The sequence below is a fragment of the Plecotus auritus genome (assembly GCF_963455305.1).
Source record: "Plecotus auritus genome assembly, chromosome: 6".
NCBI lineage: Eukaryota > Metazoa > Chordata > Mammalia > Chiroptera > Vespertilionidae > Plecotus > Plecotus auritus.
Genome location: NC_137773.1, coordinates 45,555,922 through 45,578,587, shown reverse-complemented (window position 1 = coordinate 45,578,587; position 22,666 = coordinate 45,555,922). Strand labels below are relative to the sequence as shown.

General features: G+C 48.9%; 2 protein-coding genes across 10 annotated transcripts in view; one reads left to right on the top strand and one right to left on the bottom strand.

The window, feature by feature from the left end:
- The window catches only part of SCLT1 (sodium channel and clathrin linker 1), a 122,282-nt gene extending 111,195 nt beyond the window's left edge, over nucleotides 1-11,087 (top strand). For 3 of the 6 annotated variants that reach the window (XM_080676897.1, XM_080676896.1, XM_080676893.1), the window contains one exon: nucleotides 10,448-11,087. In XM_080676897.1, the coding sequence (XP_080533023.1) occupies nucleotides 10,448-10,522 (75 nt within the window). In that variant the 3' untranslated portion in view covers nucleotides 10,523-11,087. Of the gene's footprint in view, nucleotides 1-2,963; nucleotides 3,484-10,447 lie in introns of those variants that run through there. The other 3 variants (XM_080676895.1, XM_080676898.1, XM_080676894.1) reach the window with 2 other exon arrangements.
- Nucleotides 10,435-22,666, bottom strand: part of JADE1 (jade family PHD finger 1) — a 51,793-nt gene continuing 39,561 nt past the window's right edge. For all 4 annotated transcript variants that reach the window (XM_080676889.1, XM_080676890.1, XM_080676891.1 and 1 more), the window contains exons 9-11: nucleotides 20,620-21,141; nucleotides 15,444-15,561; nucleotides 10,435-12,197 (exon numbers count right to left, since the gene is read on the bottom strand). In XM_080676889.1, the coding sequence (XP_080533015.1) occupies nucleotides 11,314-12,197; nucleotides 15,444-15,561; nucleotides 20,620-21,141 (1,524 nt within the window). In that variant the 3' untranslated portion in view covers nucleotides 10,435-11,313. The remainder of the gene's footprint in view (nucleotides 12,198-15,443; nucleotides 15,562-20,619; nucleotides 21,142-22,666) is intronic.

The following is a 22,666-nucleotide window of genomic DNA, read 5'->3' as shown; positions in this document are numbered from 1 at the left end:
ATTAAATGGTAAGTAGATAGATATAAAAGAAATTAAATTTCTTACATCACAATCCTTAAAGCTTAGAGTTTGCCTTTTTTAAGGAATGTGGTAAAGAAAATGCCTCCTTAAAATCACCTACCTTGAGTCCCATAGTAAAAAGGGTGCAGTTACAGAACTTCGCTGTAGCGTCCGGTGACATCTGGCTGTGTCTCCCTCTGGACAGAGTTAAACCTGAGCAGCCTGCTGTTAAACTCAGATGGCAAAGTTGCCCACATTTCTTTGTGAGCTTTTTTTTTTTTTTTTAATGTTTTTTCAGTAAATCACAAATTTTTCCTTAAGCTTTTCTTCTATTTTGTTCTCCTTTAAAGATGGAAAGTAATCATTCAGCCTTTTCTCCATACACAAAAAGGAATTTATCCCCTGGAGTTAATATTTTTTCCACCTTAAGTGAGTCCAAGTTATAAACTTTGTTTATGAGACATATATTCAGTTTTTTTAACCTTTATCTTTGCCTTCTCTGAATTCTTTCTAATTAATTTTTTCATTTTCCTCCAAAAAATGGAAACTGCTAATAGAAGTGATATCCTGCTAAGGGCCTGATATTTAACGCAGTGATGGAATTGAGAGATCCTCGTCTGTACTCACCAGTGCAGCCCAGCACTGTGCTGGGGCCAGGGAGAGCCCCTCAGTCCTGACTCAGCCGGTCCTGACCCTGCTCCTCCGGTGTCCTGTCTCCACCGCCTCCCCAGCCAGCACTGTGGCCACATGTTCTAAGTCACCATGCACCATGGCTGCCGTGTCTTAGAAGTCAGGGCGGTGCAGGCTTTCTCTGTAAGAACACAAAACCTGGAAACTAAGAAAGAAATTAATAAATGTGACAATGTCAAATTTCAAATTTCTACATTAAAAAGAGTCATGAAGTCAATGACGGACTGAGGAAAGTATGTGCAACAAGTATATGACCAAGAGGCTAATGTCGTGAATGCATATAAAGAGTGGCTACGTCAACAAAGAAGTGCTGCAGTTCACACATCATTGGTGTAAATGGCTATTGGTGCAGTGAGCCCAGTTAGGCAGGATCTCTCACAGGCTGTAGATGTACATAACCTAGGACCCAGCATTCCTAAGAATTTATTCTGCAGGTGGTTCCTTGGCCCTGGGCACAGCTGTACACGGAAGCATGAAAAATCCTAATTGCAGCGTTGCTTATCCTTTTAAAATATTAAAAATATCTAAATGCCCATCATCAGAAAACCAGCTAAATTATAGAATATCTAGGCAGGGGAAAGTTAGCAGTTGTTAAGGAATAAAATAGATCTAATATGAAACCATTTCACCCCAGCTGGTTTGACTCAGTGGATAGAGCATCGGCCTACGGACTGAAGGGTCCCAGGTTCAATATCAGTCAAGGGCATGTACCTCGGTTGCAGGCTCAATGCCCATTCCTGGTTGGGGCGTGTGCGCAAGCAATCAATGTGTCTCTCTCACATCATCGTTGTTTCTCTCTCTCTGCCTCTCCCCTTTCCTTCCACTCTCTCTGAAAATTGATGGAAAAATATCCTCAGGTGAGGATTAATAAAAAATCCTATATAATAAAGAGGTAATATGCAAATTGACCCTCACACCCTCACAAGATGGCTGCCCACAACCAGGCCAGCAGGGGGGTTAGTGAGGGACAACCAAATGACTGAACAAGCATGCTGCATGGGGCAACCAGGCTGGCAGAGGGGGGCAGTTGGGGGCGAACAGGCCAGCAGGGGGGGCAGTTGGGGGCAACCAGGCCAGCAGGCGGGGCAGTTGGAGGCGACCAGGCCAGCAGGGGGGGGCAGTTCGGGGCGACCAGGCCAGCAGGGGGGGGCAGTTCGGGGCGACCAGGCCAGCAGGCGGGGCAGTTCGGGGCGACCAGGCCAGCAGGCGGGGCAGTTGGGGGCGACCAGGCCAGCAGGGGGGGGGGCAGTTGGGGGCGACCAGGCCAGCAGGGGGGGCAGTTGGGGACGACCAGGCTGGCAGCGGGGGGACAGTTAGGGGCAACCAGGCCAGGAGGGGAGGAAGTAAGGGGTGACCAGGCAGGCAGGCAAGTGAGCGATTAGGAGCCAGCAGTCCAGGATTATGAGAGGGATGTCCGACTGCCGGTTTAGGCCCGATCCTGATCAGGCCTAAACTGGCAGTCGGACATCCCCCGAGAGGTCCTGGATTGTAGAGGGTGCAGGCTGGGCTGAGGGCCCCACCCTCCACCCCCCACCCCCGTTCACGAATTTCGTGCACTGGGCCTTTAGTAAGAAAATAATATGGAAGAATTTTTAAGGTAGATCTTGTAGCAGGAAAAAAAAAAGATGAAAAGTCTGCATCATACTTTATCATTTCCTAAATAAAAAGGGGTGAGGAAATATATGCATATACCCCCATTTAGAATATTTCAGGAAAGATGCGTAGGAACTGGAAACAGTGGCTGAATCTGGAAGGAAGGCTATGGAAATAGCACAGTGGTGGAAGACTTCCTTTATGCTACGTCGTACTGTTCGGGTTTTTTTGTTTGTTTGTTTTTAGGGTTTTTTTACTATGTGTATATTCCTTATTTTAATCAATTCCAAATAATATTTAAAGGCTTTTCTTACTATGACCTATCATCTCTTTATTACCAGCCCTGCAGTGTGCTGGCTTACACTTAGTGTTTTAGCCACTTTTCCAATTACCTTTTCTCTGGCTGTTCATCCTCCATCTGTGGAATATGTCTTGGAATTCTCAGGATGTCACTGAGCTGTGGGATGTTGTATTTGGTTTGTGTGTCTAGTGTAATGCAGGCACTTAAGTGTCTCAGGAGTAAAACAGAAGTGAGCACAGAGGGCGACCTCTCCCAAGACCCTTTCCACGAAGATTATGTTCAATGACTGTAAGTTGTGGCGGGTTACACTGTGTGGAAAATTCACCCAAGACTTTCCATAGGAAAGTGACTGCTTACTGATTGTTCATTTCACTTGCAGCTCAGTGTGGTTACAGTGCAGAGAAGAAAAGCAGCCTCCATGATGAACCTGGAAAATATCTAAAAAGGCCCGTAGTTCACCCCCAGCCTTAGAGGGGGAAGCTGCTGCACTAGGAGGTTGAGTGGGAAAACCTGCCGAGAAGGGCCAAGGCCCTGCCATCTGGCATGCGCATTTGCCATTGTTTTTGAGGGTTATTGGGAAGCAGGACAGTGGCAGCTTCCTGGGAGTAAAGGAAACATAACCCGCCCGGGCTTCAGTGGAGAATAAAGCAGCTGAGAAGACCTCATTGCCTCCACCAGTGTGTCTGTTGTCTAACCCCCTCCCCCTCCTTTGGAAGAGCATAATAACTTTTAGACTATGCTAATCATGAGAAAGAAATTTTAAGAAAATGCTAAAATTTTAATATTTCCGTTTCCAAGATTTGAGAATTTTACATCAGATTGTTACTTCTAACTCATTTTTAAGGTTCCCAAGTATCCATTTTATTATGAACTCGTAAATATAATAAATTATGTGTTCTAAAATGATGCTGTCGTGTATTTTAATATGTAACTGTAGTGATTCTGTTTTTCACTTACATGATTTCCAGGATTTATCAAATGCTGACGATAAGGATGTGGGAGGTGTGGGAGGTGTGGGAGGTTTTGAGCAGCAGCGATCAGATGGACTTGGTTCTGAGGCTGCGCCGCGTGGGCTCTTGGGGCTGCGGATTTTGTGGTTGTTCTCCGCTCCTGGTGGGAGTGGGGCAGATAGGTGTGCTCTGGACATCAAGCTGGGAGACCTGCGGTGGTTCAGATAAAAGATAGCGCCTTGAGTTTGAGGTGACACGGAAACATTCGTGTCTCGATATTCAGCCCTCAGTGGGAAGTTTAGGACTGATGCTGACAACCAGGATGTCGTGGGGGGTCTTAGGTGGAGCTGAGAGTTGAGGCTGTGGCGCGGAGGTAGCCCTGGGCCTTGTGTGCTGGGCTGACTCCCCCTTGCCCCTCCTCTCCTGCCCTCACTTGACATTGCCTTTTACTCCCATCACCACGTCCTCCTCTCCCCACACAGGGCTGTGTTCTCACCTCGACGTGTGCACATTCTTCAGGTGCCACTCAGTCTAGGGAGGGCTGCCGTGTTGCTCGTAGAGTGTGCTATAGGGTTTCTCCACAGCGCTTACCGAGACTCGTCACTAACTCTGAGTTTTTCTTTTAAGGTCCTCGCCACCCCAGCGGGCTGCAGGCTCCGCGAGAGCAGGACTCGTGTCTCTGTAACCTTAGCACTCAACAGAGTTCCTAGTAATTACTGCTTGTTCCTATTTAAAGCCCTTTAATATGGCATCATGGGAATTTTCATTCAATATTTTCACCCTTTTTTGAAAGAATAAAAAAGCCATTAGAGCATAATGTGATATATAAGGAAATCTGTTAGCACTTATATCTGTGAAAATTAAAAACATGAGACTAGCATCCCCTTTCATCTAAAAAGAGAGAAGCTCTAATCACCTTTCTATAAATAATCAAAGGAATTCATGGAAACTCCTTCCCTGGGTCTACAGTAAACATGCTGATCTGTATTAATGATGCCTGTTTATTGAGCACCTATCACACATACATAAGGCATTGTGCTAACATTTTGCATTTATTAGCTCATATAATACAACAACCCTGCGAGGGAGATATTATTCCATTTCCTAAGATAGAAGGTATGATGGAAGTTAACCAACTTGCTCTGGGTCAAAAGCGAGAAAGTGGCTCTGAGGTTTCACACCCGGCCTCTCCCACACCAGACGCCTTCTACTCGCCAGGCGGCATCTCCAGGGCCACAGAAGCCACACCTTTGACCTCTCTCCTATTTGCTGACAGGGACTGAGCAGTCGCCTTTCTCATTCTCTGATGCCCTGGGATGGAGTTCACCTGAGCCACATCCTGGACTTGCTTGTCCTGGACCTCACGTAACTTCTACCAGTACCCTCCACGCTGGTTGCTCACTACCCATCCGTGTGTCCTTCTCAGTTCAAGGATCGTGTTCTTGATAGGAAATATAGGTGCATATCAGGGTTCGAAAAATTCTACTTCCACTTTTTTATTCATCAACCCTATCATAACAAATCTGAACTGTGAGCCCTTTTTCTTTCCTTTTTACCTTTTCTGACTAACCCAAAAAGCCCATTTGGTCATTTAATTAATATGCATTACAGAGAAAACTTGGTATAAGAAAAGCAACTTCATGTATAGTCGGATTTGGTTTTTTCTATAATGGGTGGTAAAAATCACTATGAAGCATATACCAAAAATTATAAATATGTTAAATTTTGTTTAGCAATTGTAAAGTGGTTAGTATAATATTGTATCATTTCCTGTGTCAAAATTTGGGACCTGGGACTAGTAGAGGCAAAGATATGATCACAAGCATCTGATATGAAAAAGCAGCTCAGCAATTCAAACAGTGCAGCTGGCACAGGGCTGAAAGGAGGACCTCGTCCCTGAGGCTGCTGCGTCGGGGAGGGAACGCCACACTGGTGGTTAGAACCATTCCTGGGGTTAGAACCTTCAGCCAGATGAGTGGGTAAAATAGCCATAATTAACCCATAATTATAAATGTACCACTTAAAATTCAGCCAGATGTAAGCTGAGTAGTAGTGAGAATATCAAGATATATTAGTGTTAATTAGGAATGACAGTACTTTTTAAAAATCTTTGCTATTTAATTTGACAAAATTTTTTTATCTTGGCTATTTAATTTGACAAGTCATTGCTTGGCTTATTTGAAAAATTAACTGGATTTATTATATCTTCTATCATAAAAATACTGATTTGAAGGTTTGACATAGCATCAATTTAAAGTTTTTGGACATTAGTCCTAATTCTGGATTCATCATCAAGAAACTGTGTGACTCTAAATAACTCTAACTTTCCAGGAAGGTGTCAGGATATGGAGAATTGTGACTGAGTTTCTGATAGCAATGCTCTTTTCTTTGCTCATATATGCACATATTTTATCTGAAAATGTGTGTGTGTGCTCGCTACATGATGTATATGATGCCATATAAACTAATTTCATTCTCCCTAGAAGAAGGCAGTGATGACCACAAGCTGACTGTATTAGCCATTATCCATTAGGTTATGTTCTGAGTCATTCGGCCAGGCCATTGACGTAAGGTTTCAGGCCATGATTATCAGCTTTACTTTATAGAAATTCATTAACCTGAAGTTCCCAGGTGTAATCCCCAGCACACTCAGGAACACCAGAGCTCCTTATGGGAACTATTTTTATATTCTGTGAGGCAGCCGAGCTCGAGATATTGACTGACTCCCAGCTCTACCACCTACTGACCTTGAGCAATTAACTTGACTTTTGTGCCTCAGTTTCCTCATCTGCAAATTAGATAACACTTCACCTGTGAGGCGTAAACACAGTCATTATCCATAAAATAATGTGCCTGCCATGTGAAAGCCCCTGTCATATCTGCAGGAGTCTGGAGGTTCTCCTGAAGGCTATGCGCAGAATGACAACATCAGATTTTAATTGCACAAGCTATCACTATGGAGATGGCGTTGGCAAAGCTGCAGCTAATTGAGGGGGAGGCGGGATTAATTTCAGCAAGACGTGAGTGAAGGAAACAAGAGGCAGCTGCAATAACCCAGGCAAGAATTGGTGCAGCTTGAGCTACGTGGCACGTGGTACTGGGATTAAGAGAAGTGAAAATGCTGAGGAGATACTAAGTGCGATCCACAGACCTACACTCCCAGGTTCCAGGCTTGAGCTACCGTCTGTCTCTAAGGCAGGATATAAAAGGATGAGTTCCGAATCCCCCAGCACCTGCCTACATCCCGAGGAAAGGCGTGCGCTCGGCCCAGGAGGAGCCGGAGTGCAGGTGTGGACTCAGCCGTGGAGAGAGCAGCTGAAGCCAGGGAAGTAGATACCGGATCTGCTCATGGCACTTTTTCAATAACGAGACAGTCCAAGCTCTCCTGCTCTCCCCAGACCAGACCACATCACCGACGCAGTTGTGAGCAATAAAGAGAAATCCTCCTGCACCCTTGAAGTTAATTGCCAAGTTTGCTGCTGATGGCGACTTTCAAAGGTAGAAACCGTTCTCTAAGATCTGGGTGAACACAGGAGCACGGGCCCCTGGTGCCACATTCCCCATCACGTCGCAGAACTGCCACGGCTAAGCCCTTCCTGTGGCTCCCGGGGACTTAATTTCCCTGGGGAGCTATTGTGGTTATTCAACTTGAAGACCATGTAGGAAGAATCCCAGTTCTTTCTCTCTGGGGTCTTACAGAGCAAGCAACATGGAAGTAAACAGTCACTAAGGAGGAACAAGGAGAAATTAACTTCTAGCCAAATGTATGAACAATTCATGTTTTAAAAAAAAAAACACTGGCCAAATCACTACAAAAATTATACATGAGGGCAGTAGCACTACCCTGGTGTGGCTCCTGTGCACCCCAGTCTAGGTGAGGATGCACGACCCACGTCTGCTTGGCTGTCCCCAACACGGACAACTGCATTTCATTGATGCAAATTTCTGTGTGTGGTGAATGAATGCTGCTTCAGGCAGGGAGAGCACCAAACTAGTCATTAGAAGTGGGGCCGAAGCTCAGGCCCAATGCGGTGACCTCGACACGTCTTTGTAGAATGCAGATAATACCTAAGAATGCGTTTAATAAAACCGTGCTCTTAAAAGTTATCTGTTTAAAGAGCCTTATAAAACAATCTTCCCATCACTCAGGAATAACATTTTTTTTTTTTGCTTCAGAATGCTCACCAGTCAACACTATGTTGGAAAAAAATCTTGTTCCTAATCATAAAAATAGTCTCCCAGCTACTAAATCCTTCTACAGCTTTAACTACGTTACTGCATGGACTTGCTTGAAGTATCACAGTAATCCCAGGCACACTGTAGGAGTTACCCTCTTCTCACAGAAGGGGAAATTGAGGCTTATAAAGGCTAGGCCAGTGGTCGGCAAACTCATTAGTCAATAGAGTCAAATATCAACAGTACAACGATTGAAATTTAAGAGCCGAAAACCGACTTCTGCGCATGGGCCACGAAGTTTCAATCGCACTGTACGTGCACGCCCGCACGTGGTATTTTGTGGAAGAGCCACACGCAAGGGGCCAAAGAGCCGCATGTGGCTCGCGAGCCGCGGTTTGCCAACCACTGGGCTAGGTGATCTGGCCAAGGTCATGTGACCAGTCACTCCGACCCTAAGGTCTTAAGTTGCTTCAACAACTAGTTGTTTTCAGATCTAAAATTGTGTTCCGGAAGGAACTCCATTGAGGTAGGGAAGACAAAAATCAAACTGGGACCGTCTTTCAGTGTCTCCACATCAGCTGGGCAGAGAGCTCCCCCGCTGGGGCGGGAGGGGGGCGGGGGCGGGTCGCATGTCCACCACTTGTCCTGTTCCCTACAGTTTGCATTCATCATCTAAACCAGGACACACTTGCTACACACCGATTCAGGACTAAGTCTTGTACATCTTTAAACATTTAGCAACAGCAGATTTCAAAAGACACTTGAGATGTATTGCAAAAATGTACAGCATTTATTCACATACAGACAAAAAGGCACAAATTCTACTAAATAGTTCAACAAAAAAATACAGCTGTCCTCAACTAGTTTTATAAATACTTTCAAAAAGGGGGTAGAAATAAATACAGGATTGGGCCATGTCATATAAAATAGTCATCTCTACATATACTTTGTTTAATTTCTGATTTGTAACTCTTCATGCACCTTTTTTTTTTCAATTTTAGCTGAATGGACACCAAGCTAGGCACATAGTGAAAAATCCTCTGTACAAGGTTACAAATGTAATGACAAGTTTGTCCATTTGAAAATAATTAAGATTTGTACACAACACATATAACCCTTCATTGCGATTTTGTGTTTATAACCTAACAAATGACATTCCAGGCAATTTTACAAAAGTTTAACTAGCCTACATTTTGACATAATACATTGATCATAATCAAAGATATTTCTTGGTCAGGGTGCACAAGGAAAGATAAAGCTTAAAAAAACAAGAAAGAAAAGAGCAAATGGTAGGTCCCACACTAAGAAGTGTACATGGGGGCGGGCGGGGAGGGGGTGTGGTTTGTTGCTGCTGGTGGTGGCCTCACAGACATCCCAGCAGGACAGAAAACTGACCTACAAAGCTATCATTACACCGGAGAAACCGTGCTCTAGCCATTTGCATCTCAAAGCAGAAATTAAAAGTGGGCTTTTTATATTTTGTGTGTCTTGTTTTCCTTGGGCTATTTTTTTATTTTTTTGTTTTATGTTTTTGTTGTTTTTTTTTGGTTCAGCATAACTTGAAACGTTTGAAAGCTTTTCAACCTAAATGTGGGGGGAAAACAGGTAAGGCATTATTTTTGCACAAAACTAGCATTCCTAATAGTGCAAATGAATCTGGAACCTCTTAAAATGGTGAGAGGTCATACGCTTACTAGAATTTAGGTTTTCTTTCTATGGCTTGACAAATCCATATCCTCTAACTCTCACCAGAGCTGTCACTGTAGTCCAAAGGTAACTGGGTAGAGTCCACCTTCTGTGCTCAGCAAAAGGTTTCTGCTCCTATGCAAAAAGTCTGACTTTTAAATTAGGCTATGAGTGAAAGCACAACTTGGATTTGTAAGAAACTTCTATCTGCAGCAACAGCTTATCTGGACAACAGTCTTTCAAAATGAGCCTCATAGCTCAAAAATAGTCCATCTAAACCTGGGTCATCCTTTCCCCTCTCCTGAATTAGCTACTACAATGTATTCAAAAAGCTTAAGACTTGGTCTGAAAATGTCATACATACAATGGGGATGCATCCGATCCACTATTTGATCATCTGACAAAACTTGCATAGCAAGATGGAATTCAATAAGCCTTGTTTGTTGTTGACAATCCTCTGGAAGACTTGAAAGTTAACTGCAGGACTCAAACCATTATTCATCAAGTATCAGAATGTCCCTGCCACATGGAAACAGATGTATAAATGAATCAGGAATCTGAATACCGATACCAGCAAACTAAGGGGCAATTTAGGGGAAGTTGGGCTTGTTCCAAGTGCCCATAATTCTAAGTCTAATTGCTATTTAAACTTTCCTTCTCTTAAGTTTGATGCACAACTACATTGAATTCCAAAGAAAATGAACAGGACCTTAACACTATCCATTGTCTTAACACATATGCACTGCAGCCAGTGCAGAAACAGAACATTGTACTCAAATTAATGCTAAGTTTATTATTGCTGATAACTTACGAGTTATTGCCATTTGCAATTAGGAAGTCCAAGTTACGAATCAGAGCCTAGAACTGACTCCAGAAAAAAACTACTACACTTAAAACTCTTTCCTGTAGAAACTTGGTCAATGGTAAGAGGTTATCACAACTTATTGCCTTTCTATTGTTTCTAAAATATAGCCTATTTCACGCTTTTTTTTTTTTTTTTTTGCTTTTTTTTTTTTGCTTTTTTTCTTTTCCTTTTTTCCTTGTTCTTAAGGAATCTGTTCCAGTTGGGGACCCTGGGAAGTGTGAGTCACCCGAGTCTGGAAGTTCATCGCTTGAACGTGAATGACTACTGTATTGTTGGAGGCCAGCTGACCAGGGATTGCCAATGGCTAGGGAACCCCGCCCCGGCTGGCCCACAGACAGCAGTGAGGGAAGAGAGTGTCAAGAGGACTGGTAAACGGAGCCTCAGCTGCCCTCTCTCACAGACAGAACTTCCCAGTGACCTCGCTCTGCACCGTTCCTCTCCACCCCCCTCCCAGGGCTGCAGGCTGAGGAGCCACGTTCCCTTACATTCCAGCTGCAGCAGCCCTGCCCGCCCCTGCAGGTCCTCCAGGGGTGACCTTCAACACTTCTCCCATCTGGGACATTTGCACAGAAGTCCCCTCGAGTTCCTCAAGCCTCGGAGCTGCTGCCTACAGACTGCAATGCAACAAGAACAGCCTGGGGCCAACGGTGAACATGGTTTCAAATCCACCACCGTCCTGGAAAGTAAGTTATGGGCTAGTAAACGGTACGTGAGGGTGTCTAGAACCATATCTGATTCCGTGTAGTCGGGTAACCAAGAGTTTGTGCTTTGGGAAGAATACAGAGCAATAAAAACTCATGAGGCTTCTGTAGGCCTCTCCCTCTTTAAAAACGCACTTCATTCATTCTTAGTTTAGTGTTTAATTCAGCTTCCAGTCTCAGCCGTGCCGTGCGGTTACAACCTACGTGTTTCCTCAACAAGTTGCAAATAACACACACTTCTCACGATTTATAAATGACTGAAAAAATCCATCTGAATTGCAAGTAAATGTGTGCGTGGCTCAGGAGCTGGGTTGGCGGGTGCCAGGCTGCAGGGCGCGCCGCCCGGGCGCATCAGGAGGCCAGGATGCTCCTGCGGATGAAGTCTGTCCTCCGGCCCATGGCGCTGCCGGCGGGGATGCACTTCTTCTCTGAGGCCTCGCTCTCCGAGTCGCTCATCTCCACGTCGGGGGCATAGCCGTCACTCTCAGTGTCCGACTTCAGTTTGCTTTTCGCCCTCTCCTTGGCGGGCCCGCGGCCCAAGCCCAGGTAGGGGTAGTCCGCGTGCTGGTGGCAGGCGCCCCCGGGGGGAGGGGCCTCCTGCGGCGGCCGCTCCCCCTTCTTTGGAATCCGGAAGCCCCCCCAGTTCTTCCCTGGGCTGGCAGGCGTGGTAGGCACTTTGACTGCAGTCTGGTTGTAGCTCCCCCGCATCAGGGAGCCATTGCACTTGGGCAACCCCTCTCTCCTCGTGCCCGGCGCCGACTGCCCCCCCGCAGAGGAGGCTGCGGCCCTCGCGGGGTCCAGATGCCGCTGGGACACGTCCGTGGACCTGAGAGGCTTGTGTTTGAAAGGCCTGTCCTTCCCGTCCCCCTTACCGGGGTCACAATGAAAGCGGTGGTCCCTCCTGCTCCCGGGATCCGGCACCATGGCGCCATTTCTCTGCTGTGCAGACAGGAGACGGGCGTCGGCAAAGGTCTTGTCAAAGCTCAGCAAGCTCTCGGGAACCCCCGCCCCCTCCCTGTGCAGGGCCTTGCCGCCGCGGCCGGGGCTGCTCTGCAGCAGGGCTCGCGGATGGGGCTTCTTCAGGGAGCGACCCAGGGAGGTGCCCATCTGCTTCCGAAAGAAGGCCGAGTGCCACTTCAGGTCCTCGATCTTGGGGGCGTCGGGGCCCACCGAAGGGCTGTTGAACAAAAGCATGCTTTCCAGGGAGGAGGCGGAGCAGGACGACGAAGGCACACCTGTGACGGAAAAGCAGAGAGAGAGAAGTTACAGCAGAAGCAAATCCAAGTCGGGCGATTCCAGACCGAGGCGTGGCCGCACAATGCAAAGGTCCCGCAGGCAACACATGGCCCCAGGTGGTAAAACTGTCAGAGAAAAGGTGTCCCGGCCTGGGCAGCAGCCCGCGAGCTGCATACAACTAGCAGGCTGCCTTTTCTAAAACAGCCAAAGTCACAGAGGTTTTCATGAAGCGGCAGCTTTCAAGGAATACATTGTCCTTCGACACAACAGCTGAGCTGATAAGGACCCAAGGGGAGGTGGGGGGTGGCGAGGCGCTGCCTCCCAACAAGGCTAAGGCAAGACTGCGCTCTCATGGTTCCTCCCGGAAGTGTGTGCCTCACAGGGCTGTGATGTGGGGGAATGTGCGGAGCTATGAAATGAGTAAGGGAAGGTGTTTACACGCATCCCAAACATATAGCAAATGGTTTTTAAATGTTTACTATTAGATGTAAAACCCATTTGTGGAATTAAACTGAAATGTAACCCAACATGAGATAAGTTAAATTGGTCTTTTTCAAACATTTTTCATGCAAATCACAGTAAGAACTAAATTTCACATTGCTCAGTAAAAAGCCCACTTTTCCTGAAGACTTACTGCCCTTCATCATCTGATATGCACTGTGACCTTTACTGTTTCGCTTGTTTTTAAAGCTAGTGATGAACTACTCAATTCCTCTCACAACCCCCTGAGTCCTAACCGTCGGTCTGAGAAACTGGTGAGTTCATCAGAAGGGCCACGTTCCTGCCAGGGCCTCAGAGCCGGTTCAGATTTCTGTCTCCTGTGGGGTGAGAACCAGCAGGAAAGTGGGTTCTACCGGAGTCCCAGGCCGGAGCACCCATAGGAACCTACTGCTAAGCAGACACGGACCAAGCATGAAACAGAACAGAGGCAGTGACTCTAAACACAGAGCGCCAACACCCAAGGGGGAGGGTGCTTATAATCTGCAGGCTTGGACGTGCCTGCTTTCTCAAGCATCAAAGGTTAGGGTCCACCTCCACGCCACACTGGTGGTTCTTTCTCACCTCCTGTGGGGAAACAGAGCAAAGCGGGGGGTGGGGGGGGGGCGTTTTCTGACTCGGATTCTCTCTACTTGACCTGGAATCTCGTCTCTCAAGTCTCTGACGCATGACCTCTACAGGCAGCCTCTCCACTGGGGACACTCATCCAGCAGAACAGCCCTACCGTCCTCAGAGTCACTCACAGCAGACCTGAACCGTGGCCCCTGAATGACACGAGAAAGTCATGGGCGTCCGCGCTGCTTCACTTGGAATCACAGGATGCACAGAGCAGGAGATGGGCTGGCAGAGGCAGAGCCCAACTGAGTCTAACACTGGAAACGGAGACAACGGCCCTGGGTGTGCCCTGCACCGGCTGTGGCTCCCACAGGGACCACGTGCTGCGCTCAGCCCTTCCCACTGGTGTGGTGGGGAGGGCCGATGGGTTCCCTTGTCTGCAGGAGCAGCAGGACTTGCGAGTGGAGGGATGCATTACAGCTGTTACACAAACATCCTCACCTGGCTCAGGGTCTCAACCACTTAACCAAGGAAAAACCTCAGCCGGGAAATGCAGAGAGCTGCCGGCAACACCCGTGAAAAATGACTCGGTGAAATCAGACGCACATGCTCTTTACAGCTCATTCTCTTTAAACAACAATTTAGCAAAAGTCACAGAAAGGCCCCAGCGCCCTCAGGTGCGGCCTGCACTCAGCCACTGCCTAGCTCCAACGCGGGCTGCAGACGGGGATCTGCCTGCCTCCTCAGAGGAAAAATCCGTGCGGATAGTCCATGAAGAGACAGAGTCCATTTTCAAGAATCTGAATTGAACTGCTGTTACTTATGACACCCAACTTAGAAAATTTTATTTAAAAGTCTGATTAGCTTGATATATTCCTCGAGGAAAAAAATCTAAGATAATATTAGTAAATTAATGCCATTAAAATTACGTATTACTTCAAGAATGTCACTTAATACTCCGTAGGCTTTTTTCTCTTTGTTCCATTGACCAATTTACAGTAAGTTCTCACTTCACACCAACAGGTTCAGGTCCCGCGAAAGAGCACACGGGAAACCAACTTACCAGAGGCCAATAGATATAAACAAGGGTGGAGTTCCTACGGCATCTCCTCAAATTCTAATGAAATGATACTGAGCAAAATGATGCGATGTGAGGACCTCTGTACCTCTGGCCACATTTATCTGGTGGGTTTGGGGTAAATTAGAATTCGAATTTCAACACTATAGGGTGTAACAACTTCCTTGTTTTCACGTGTCAGAATAATCTACAGCGAGCCGGCCATGACTCAGCGCAATGCAAGTATTTCAAATGTTGCTGCTGTAACTTTAAAGGGCAGACAGGCACAGAGATTAGCTACCTGTGCCCTGAGTCCGTGATTCTGCCTGACCCACGCTCAGCACATCACTTTTCCGAACACCTTCTAACCCTGCTTCCCGGCGTTGATGCGCACAGACCATTAGCGCCAAAAGGCAGCTTTGGTTCTGGACCCGACCTCTTCCACGGACCAACAGAGTCCCAGGGAGGTTACACAATGGGCCCAACCGTGTACTTATCTCCAAGTAATTGCCGTGGTTTTTCCTTTTCCCCTTCGGTTAGCCCAGAGCAAAGGAAAACTGAAGGCACGAAATGCATAAATACTTGGTGCTGAGTCTCCAAAAGATGCAAAGTCCCCCTACACCAAAAGAAGTCCACTGGGAATGTTCTCTAAACAGACATATGCCTCGAGTGCAGTCTTAAGATACACTGAGCATATGCTGCAGGCAGGTGCCAGGCTAGGTAACCCACCCATCTTTTTAGGTCTCCCCATGATGCCTTACATTTATCAAGTGCTTTGCAATATAGAAGTTACTCTTTCATTTGAGCCTTATAACAGTTCCCGGGCGGTAGCTGGCAATACCGTCCTCAAGTTACATATGAGGAAATGGGGTGGCTGGGAAAACTGGAGACTTGCTTGTGTTTGGCCCAGAAGTAGAGGATAAAGGATGCGACCCCTATTTGAGGCCAAATCCTTAGCCCTTTCCCCTGTACCCCATGCCTCAGATGCTTAAAGATTTCCTTTAGTATGCAAGTCTGTGCTTCTGAGGTTATCCTGTAGGATACAAGGAAATGAAAGAAACTACTCTTGCTTTCCTCAGCAGAGCGTTGGGCTTGCAGCCCTGCCTGCCGCCGGAGCTGCGAGGCTGATGCATACCTGAAACTCTTTCTTGCTCCAAGAGCTTAGTGTAAAGATTGAATATCTGTTCCTGGACTTTGCACACAGATCGCTTAATCTTTTCCCTGCGGGTCACCATGTAAGTGAGGTTCCGAACCTAGAATGTAGAGAATAAAGATTCTAAGTAAGCAATGCATTGTAACAGTACTTTGGTGGGTGTTTTTTGTTTTTTTTTTACCTGAGAGAAAATTGTCCTACTAGGGCCTTGAGTGACATCTGAAATCAAAATGTACTTTAAATACGTTATCCAATCTCTTATCTTGTTGGGGCTGCTAATAAGGATTCCACATACACCCCTCCACACAGGATGAGATGGCGCAAGGAGCACCTTCAGGATCCCACCAAAGTCCCGAGCCGCCTCCACCACACCCAGCCTTAGACTCGTCGCACAGAGAGAAGGCCGCTGGGCCCAGTCGGGACCAGCTACACCTCTCCCAAGGACCTGCCCCAGCACCTGCAGGTGAAAGGCTTTAGAGAGGTCAGAAGCCCCTGCACTGCACTTCACCCAGCGCTTCTGAAGGGGAAGTGAGGTCAACACAGGGTCAAGGGCAATCAGAAGAGAAACCCACCCCCTGCACAAGGCTCACCAGAAGACCCAGTGGTCTCCAAGGGCCCAAGTGAATGCCTGGGTCAGCTGGCACTAAACCACCTGGAGCTCACGGGCAGCGGATGCGCATACAGAACATGACGTCCAGCTCTTTCTGAGTCACGCTTGAGAGATGGTTTCTGCCCTCTTCCTAACTCATTTGTAAGGGACTGAAAAGACCCAGGTGCTCACGTTTCCACTCTGTACCTGACGTTCGACCCCTGGGGATCACATGCACACACTCAAAACTAACTAACCAACATAGACTCAGTCCTAAGCCACCTGGGATCAGTCAACACAGAAACAAAACTTAAAGGATTTGTCAATAAACCCCCTTAAATCCTTCAGTCCTAAAACCTATTGGTAAACATAACCAGACTCCAGGGGCCTGAACGCACAGATCTCAAAACATAGCAGAGCAGATACTAGTACACGGTCTGGCCTCCTGCAGCAGGACGTGGACAAGATGTCCCCAATCCTCCCTGGCAGCGGTGAACAGTGACTCCTGTTCCCCATCAGCTCCCAACTCTCCTAAAAACCCATTTCCTTATGCTTGGCAATCCCTTCTCCCACTGCCTGCCTTGAAACAGAAGAGGTCAAAGGTCCTCGCCCTTTGCCGTTGGCAGTGAGGATGAGGACCAGCCATGCACACAGGACTGCACTGGCTTCTGCAGGCACCGCCCCTCCGTCTTCAGTCCATCCTGAGCCCCAAGGATTCCCGTTGGGTTCAAAGTGAGAGGACATGAGATCTCAGAGGGGCAGCTCGCTGGCTCCTGCATTTACATCCATGTGTAACGTATTTAGCATCTTCCTAACACTTTTCTTCACTGGAAAAGAATATAAATCTTAACATTCAAGACCTGAGAAGAAAGTCTCGCTCCCTGTCTGAGTAAATATTTTGGTTCTTCCTCTCACAGCCTCAGACCCCCAGGCCAGGAAATAGGTGTCCTTTATTAAAACCCTGACCAACTGGGAACAGAGGTGGCTACCAGGCTATTCTCGTTCATGAGCAATCTTCCACCCAAGGAAGATTAGAGTGGAATCTCAAAGAGGAAGAGGCAAGACCTAGATAGAGGTCACATATTCAAAACCTTTGGAAAACAAACAGGAGGAATCTGGCCTCCGGAAATGGGAATTAATTCTGGCTCTAGGAATAGAGAGGTGGTTCTTCTGTTCCAGCTGGATGCACAGCAGAGACACATCTCTCCCTTAAAATTATCCACAGAAACAGAGACCTGGGGAGCCAGAGACCAGGACATTGTGTATTATTCAAATTTAATTTCAGGGGCTTCAGCCACTCCCCAGGGAAGGCCTCCATCTGGCTGCTAATTGGGAAATGCCCACTTCTCTTCCCCACGACCTCTGACGAGAAACATCCAACTATAACCCCGAAAGGCAAAGGCCCAGGTTCACTGTCAGTTGGAATGAATCAGCCCCTGAAGGGCCCAGGCCTGGCTATTTAGCAGAGTGAGCACCCTAAACGGTACCCCCCTGGTGCACACACACACTCCTCACAGGACAAGTGCACCAGCAGCCCCAGTGTGTAGAGCTGAGCGGAGGTTCTGCCCTGAAAACAGACCCCGCCTGGCCCTTCCTGCACATTCCCCACAAACAGGCCAGCAAGGAGGTACCCCAAAACACCAGCTCACGGTACACCCTCACACCTGAGTCAGGCTTTCATCAAATGCAGTGTTTGCCGGCCCTGGCAGGGAGCTCAGTTGGTTAGAGCACCACCCCGATTCGCCAAGGTTGCAGGTTCAATCCTGTCAGGCACATAGAAGAATCAACCAATGAATGCATGAAGAAGTGGGACAAATCGATATTTTTCTCCCTCTCTAAAATCAATCTATATATGTATATGTTTCCCTACACAGAATGCTGCCCCCTAACCCCAGAATTCTGGAGTCAGAAGTGGGGTCCAAAAATTGGCATTTCAGGTTTCCAGGTAATGCTGCTGGCTGGGGACCATTCTGAGAACCACGGCCTCAGGAATTTAAGAGTGCTTCCAGGGTTTTCCTGAATCCCAAGCACTGCTTGCCACACCAAAGCTGAACGTGCCTTTTGTTCAGGGACAATGGTAGCTCCAGTTTCACAGGTGGCCGTGCCACTGGGCATTGGGTGGACAGGCCCCAAGACCAGCCCCTCTGGATGCCTCGCCTGATGTAGAGGCAGCGTGTCTTATCTCAGCAGGCACTCAGCTGCCTCTCGCAGCAAACCACATTGAGGAGGGATCTCACAGCAAACCACATTGAGGGGGTTGAATCCCTCGGGAGGGGATGTGCCTGGGGAACTTGCCGTGACCAGCCCCCACTTATCAGCAATCAGTCTTCTTAAAGGTGTGGGTTCCCAGCCCCTCGGGAAAGCCACCCCATCCTTTCTGGTCCAGAGCTGGTGCCAGGTGTGCAATGCCTCCGGCTGTCTTTGCAGGAAAGAGCAGTTGCCATTATCATGCGTCAGCTGTCTGCATTTCTAATGAGGGCTGCTCGTGGGTAAGTTTGGGACTGACCACGAAGCGATTGTCCCGGGTGGTACCTGATTCTGGGTGCCTGCTATGATGTTCTACTGTGTGAAGTAGGCAGAACAAAGAGAGCATACGTTTATGATTTGTTCTGATGAGCCTTTGGCCTGATACACTTCTTGTTTATAATTACAAAGAACCGTGGGGCTCTCTGGGGCATGGCAAAGGTTTAATCTTCTAAAGCCCCACCATCACAGGCATCATGGCACATTGTGGGAAATGTATTTTTCATTATAATAAGCCCGTTTTAAACTGACACTAAATACCCTAAAACCTGTTAAGCTCTTTATTAAAGTAAATGTAAGTAATGCCACACACACACACACAGAAATCCTGATTTATTCCCTGTTTCTCATACATAATTGGCATCATTCTACTTAAAAAGCAACAGTGATGACTCCAAAAAGATGTTTAGAATTTAATTATAAGTCCGTGTTAATCTGAGTAACTTAAGCACAGAAAAGAGTTAGTACACCACAAACATTTTCTACACTTTTATTTTGTGGTGATTGTGAGACAAACACAGTCCAAACATCAGACTTCTTGTCCTCCCTCCTGAGGACTATCTGACTCCGGGCTTGTGCGCCCAGGACAGCGGTCGGCACGTACTGGCTCCTCGCCAGGGTTCCAGCTTATTCCTCAGAATCCCTTTCTCCTCTTAACAAAAACGCCACACATCCATGTGGTTGGAGGTGAGGTCTTCTGCACACTCACCACCAGGGGGCGTGTGGGAGCACGAGAGCCTCAGCCCTCCTCCCCTCTGCTGGCCTCGCCTGACCCCAATCCTAACCTGCTCCAGGAAGGGGTGTCACAAGCTGGCCCTGGGTCGAGTGCAGACAAGGTCTCCAATGAACACTTAAAAACACTTGCATGCCGATGCCACCTCTCCCAGGGCCATGCAGGTCCCTCTGGGAGATATGCATCTTTTGGTTCAATACGTCCATTCACCCTACGCTTGGCCTACACTCTCATTTCCAATTGTCTGAGGCAGCCTCTCCAAGGCAGGTGAATCACTTCCCGCTAGGAGCTCAGGGAGGTGCGTTAACTGTTTCAGGCCTCGCCGTTGTGCAGGCTGCTTCAGGCCAGAAACAGAGTCCAGCTGTGCGCTAATGAATTTAATCAGTGGGAACTGCCGCAGAAGGTGCTCTAAGACGCATCTCCAATTAGCAAGCCTCTGTCAGAAACTACCTACCGGGAGCAGGAGGTCCTGGGGGGAGACAGCCCTCCTAATTATACCTGTGCAGAAAGGGAAGTCCACCTGGGATTCCCCAGGTAACGGGTGGAAGCACAGAGCAGCAACAGCTGAAGGAAGCGGCCATGGCCCCAGGCAGCCCACAGCCGCCTCACCCAGCAATGCGCAGTGATACTGTGCGTGCTGAGTGGGACGGGACCCCCACAACCACACGACACACCAGACACACGTGACACAGACACACATGCACACGTGATATATACACACAGCCTCAGGGATGACGTAGCACCTCACTGCCAGGAGGACCTGTGGCAGACACGCGTGTGTAAATGCTCGCACACGCGCCAGCACCCACAACCTGCCCTGCCCCTCAGCACAGGACGCCCATGAGCCAGCCAGGAATAGGGGGCAGAGGCAGTGCCCCCCACTCTTCTCAGAGCCACCGTGACCAGCACCCGGTGTGTCCCAGGCTGAACGAGAGATCCCCCCTGTCTGCCCCACCATCAGGCAAGTCCGTTCTAACTGGTTTTCTAACCGTTTGCAAACAATTCTGGGCCAATCCCTTGGTCATTTTCCTGGGGCTCAGATCATTCTAGTTCTAGAATGGAGGGAAAACACCCCCCATTTGATCTTGCAGAAGAACAATACTGGGATTAATGGGGAAATATTTAAAAGTAAGTCACAGAGAAGCCCCCTGTGTGAGCTTCCCAGCCCAGGGACACTAAACGGACACACCCTCATGCTGCAGTGTGTACAGGGTCTGAGCGAGTGACCGGCCGCCACGCTGGCTCTGCGCAAGCGTGGCCTCTGAGCAGTCCTCTTCTCTAAGTCACTACAAGGTGTCAGTGTCAATCATTACCCTCTCCAGGTCCTGCCGCAGGTGCGTGAACAGCTGCAGCCTCCTAAACAAGACATCCTGCTCCCGCTTCGCTAGATTGTCCTCTTCGTCTCTCTTTGGGGTGATGAGGGGCTTGTTGAAGTTGACCTTCCTCTTCAGCTTCCAGTACTGGTACAGGAAGTCCACCACCTCCTCGGGCAGCCGCAGGGCCCTGGCGACGTCCAGCAGGTTGACGAAGGTGTAGAAGGCGTCTTCCAGCTGCTGCAGCTTCTGCTTCCGGACACTCACCCGGTGGGCCTCCTCCTGCTTCTGCTCCAGGCTGGCGAAGGGCTCCAGCGGGCTCCGGGGGGAGCACTCGGGCCCCCCGTTCTCCTGAGCGGCCCCCGCCGCGAGGCTCCCCTCGGCTTTCCTGTGGGAGCTGTGCTTCGGGCAGTAGGACTTGAACTTGACCTCATCGTTCTCCGCCAAGATGGTCTTCATCTCCAGGCCCCGGTCGAAAGCGCAGGTCACGTGGAAGGCCGTGCGGCAGTTCTTCACGGAGCACTGGTGAGGACAAGAAGGAAGACGGTTATGCAGGGCAGTGGCTGAAGCCCCTCGGTGCCGGGCACCCAGCATACAGCAGAGCTGCGCCCAGCGTGGCCCTGACAAAGCCCCCGGAGTTAGCCCTGGCACACTAACCCAGTGATGTTTCAAACAAGGGAAGGCTTGAGAGTTCAGGAAACTTCAGATGGAAGGTTTTGTGAACCAGCCCTAACTCTCAGACGAGCACCTGTGGTCTGGGACAGAGCGCCTGCATGAGGCCGCATGGCCTGAGTGGGGCTGGCACTCATGCTACACGCAAAAGAACATGTGCTCAACTAGCAGAGTGCACGCGGAAGCACCGATGTGCTTTCTCTTTGGATCTGAGCGCTTTAGTGTTTATATAAAAGGCCGGGATGACAGGAATGTCCTCGGGAGGAGTGACAACTAGTCGGAGGTTTTCCGGGAACCTGAATGCTCGCTCTCACTCCCAGCCAGCAGAGCCCAGCACACGCGGGACATTCCCCCCAAGCCTGCCACTCAAGATGAGGCAGGTGAATACAAACTCCCATAGAGAAAGAAGGGCAGGAGACAAGGAGAGCCCAGCCCAGGGAGGTCGGGACGAGTGTCCACACCCCTTGGGACCCTCGCCCGATGCTCCCGGGGCAGAAGTGGCACTAGACCACATGCGCCCTGCCTGGCGGTGCCGGCTGCTCCCAGCGGCCCCTGGGACTGGCTGTGTTGGCAGAAAACCATGAGGGGCCTGACCCCCAGGTCATGGCTGTGCCTCCCTCCCTGAGGAGCCTCCCGCTCGCCCCAGCATCAGGGCTACAACCTGCAGCTTAGAGGGCTGGTGGCCTGGCAGGAGGACAGCAATTAAGGTCTCCCATCTGAGCTCACTGGGTGAACCCCTGGAAGAGGCTTCTGGTGATGACTGAAGCCAGTCCCTTAAAAGCAACTGTGCCGTGTAAGGCCAAGTGACCTGGGCTCGCCAGGGCTGAGGGAAGCAGAGCCCAGTGCCCCGGGCCAGCTGAAAAGCTTAATTACACTCATTCAGCAGCCGAAACCCAGGGCCACGGAGGGCAGAGGATGGAGTTGGGGCTCTTCCCCGTCATTGCAGTATGTAACAGGTCGTGCCTCACTGCCACTCAGGATTTCTCCCGTTATTATACCCACAAGTACGGAAAATGCAGCTCCCTCCACCATTCCCTGCTTACCAACACTTAACACACCAAATAAGAGACATCTGAAACTTTACCTATAAATAACCTCAATTCCCAGGAATGTGTGAAATCCGCAGGACACACACGCGCACACCTGGCCGCCACCATCAGAGCATGGAGGCGGGCTCCTCCCTTTAGCGCGCAGCACAGCCCAGGGGGTGGGAATGGGCGCGGATGCCGGAGGCACGGTCTGGGTTTGGCTTACACTACCCTTCACCCAGGCGCCCGGCCGCCAGGAGGAAGGCGCTGCTGCGGAATATTTACACAGGACTTTGTAAAGACGCCAAACAGCCTTCCTTTGGGTTTTCCGATTCAGGTTGACTCAG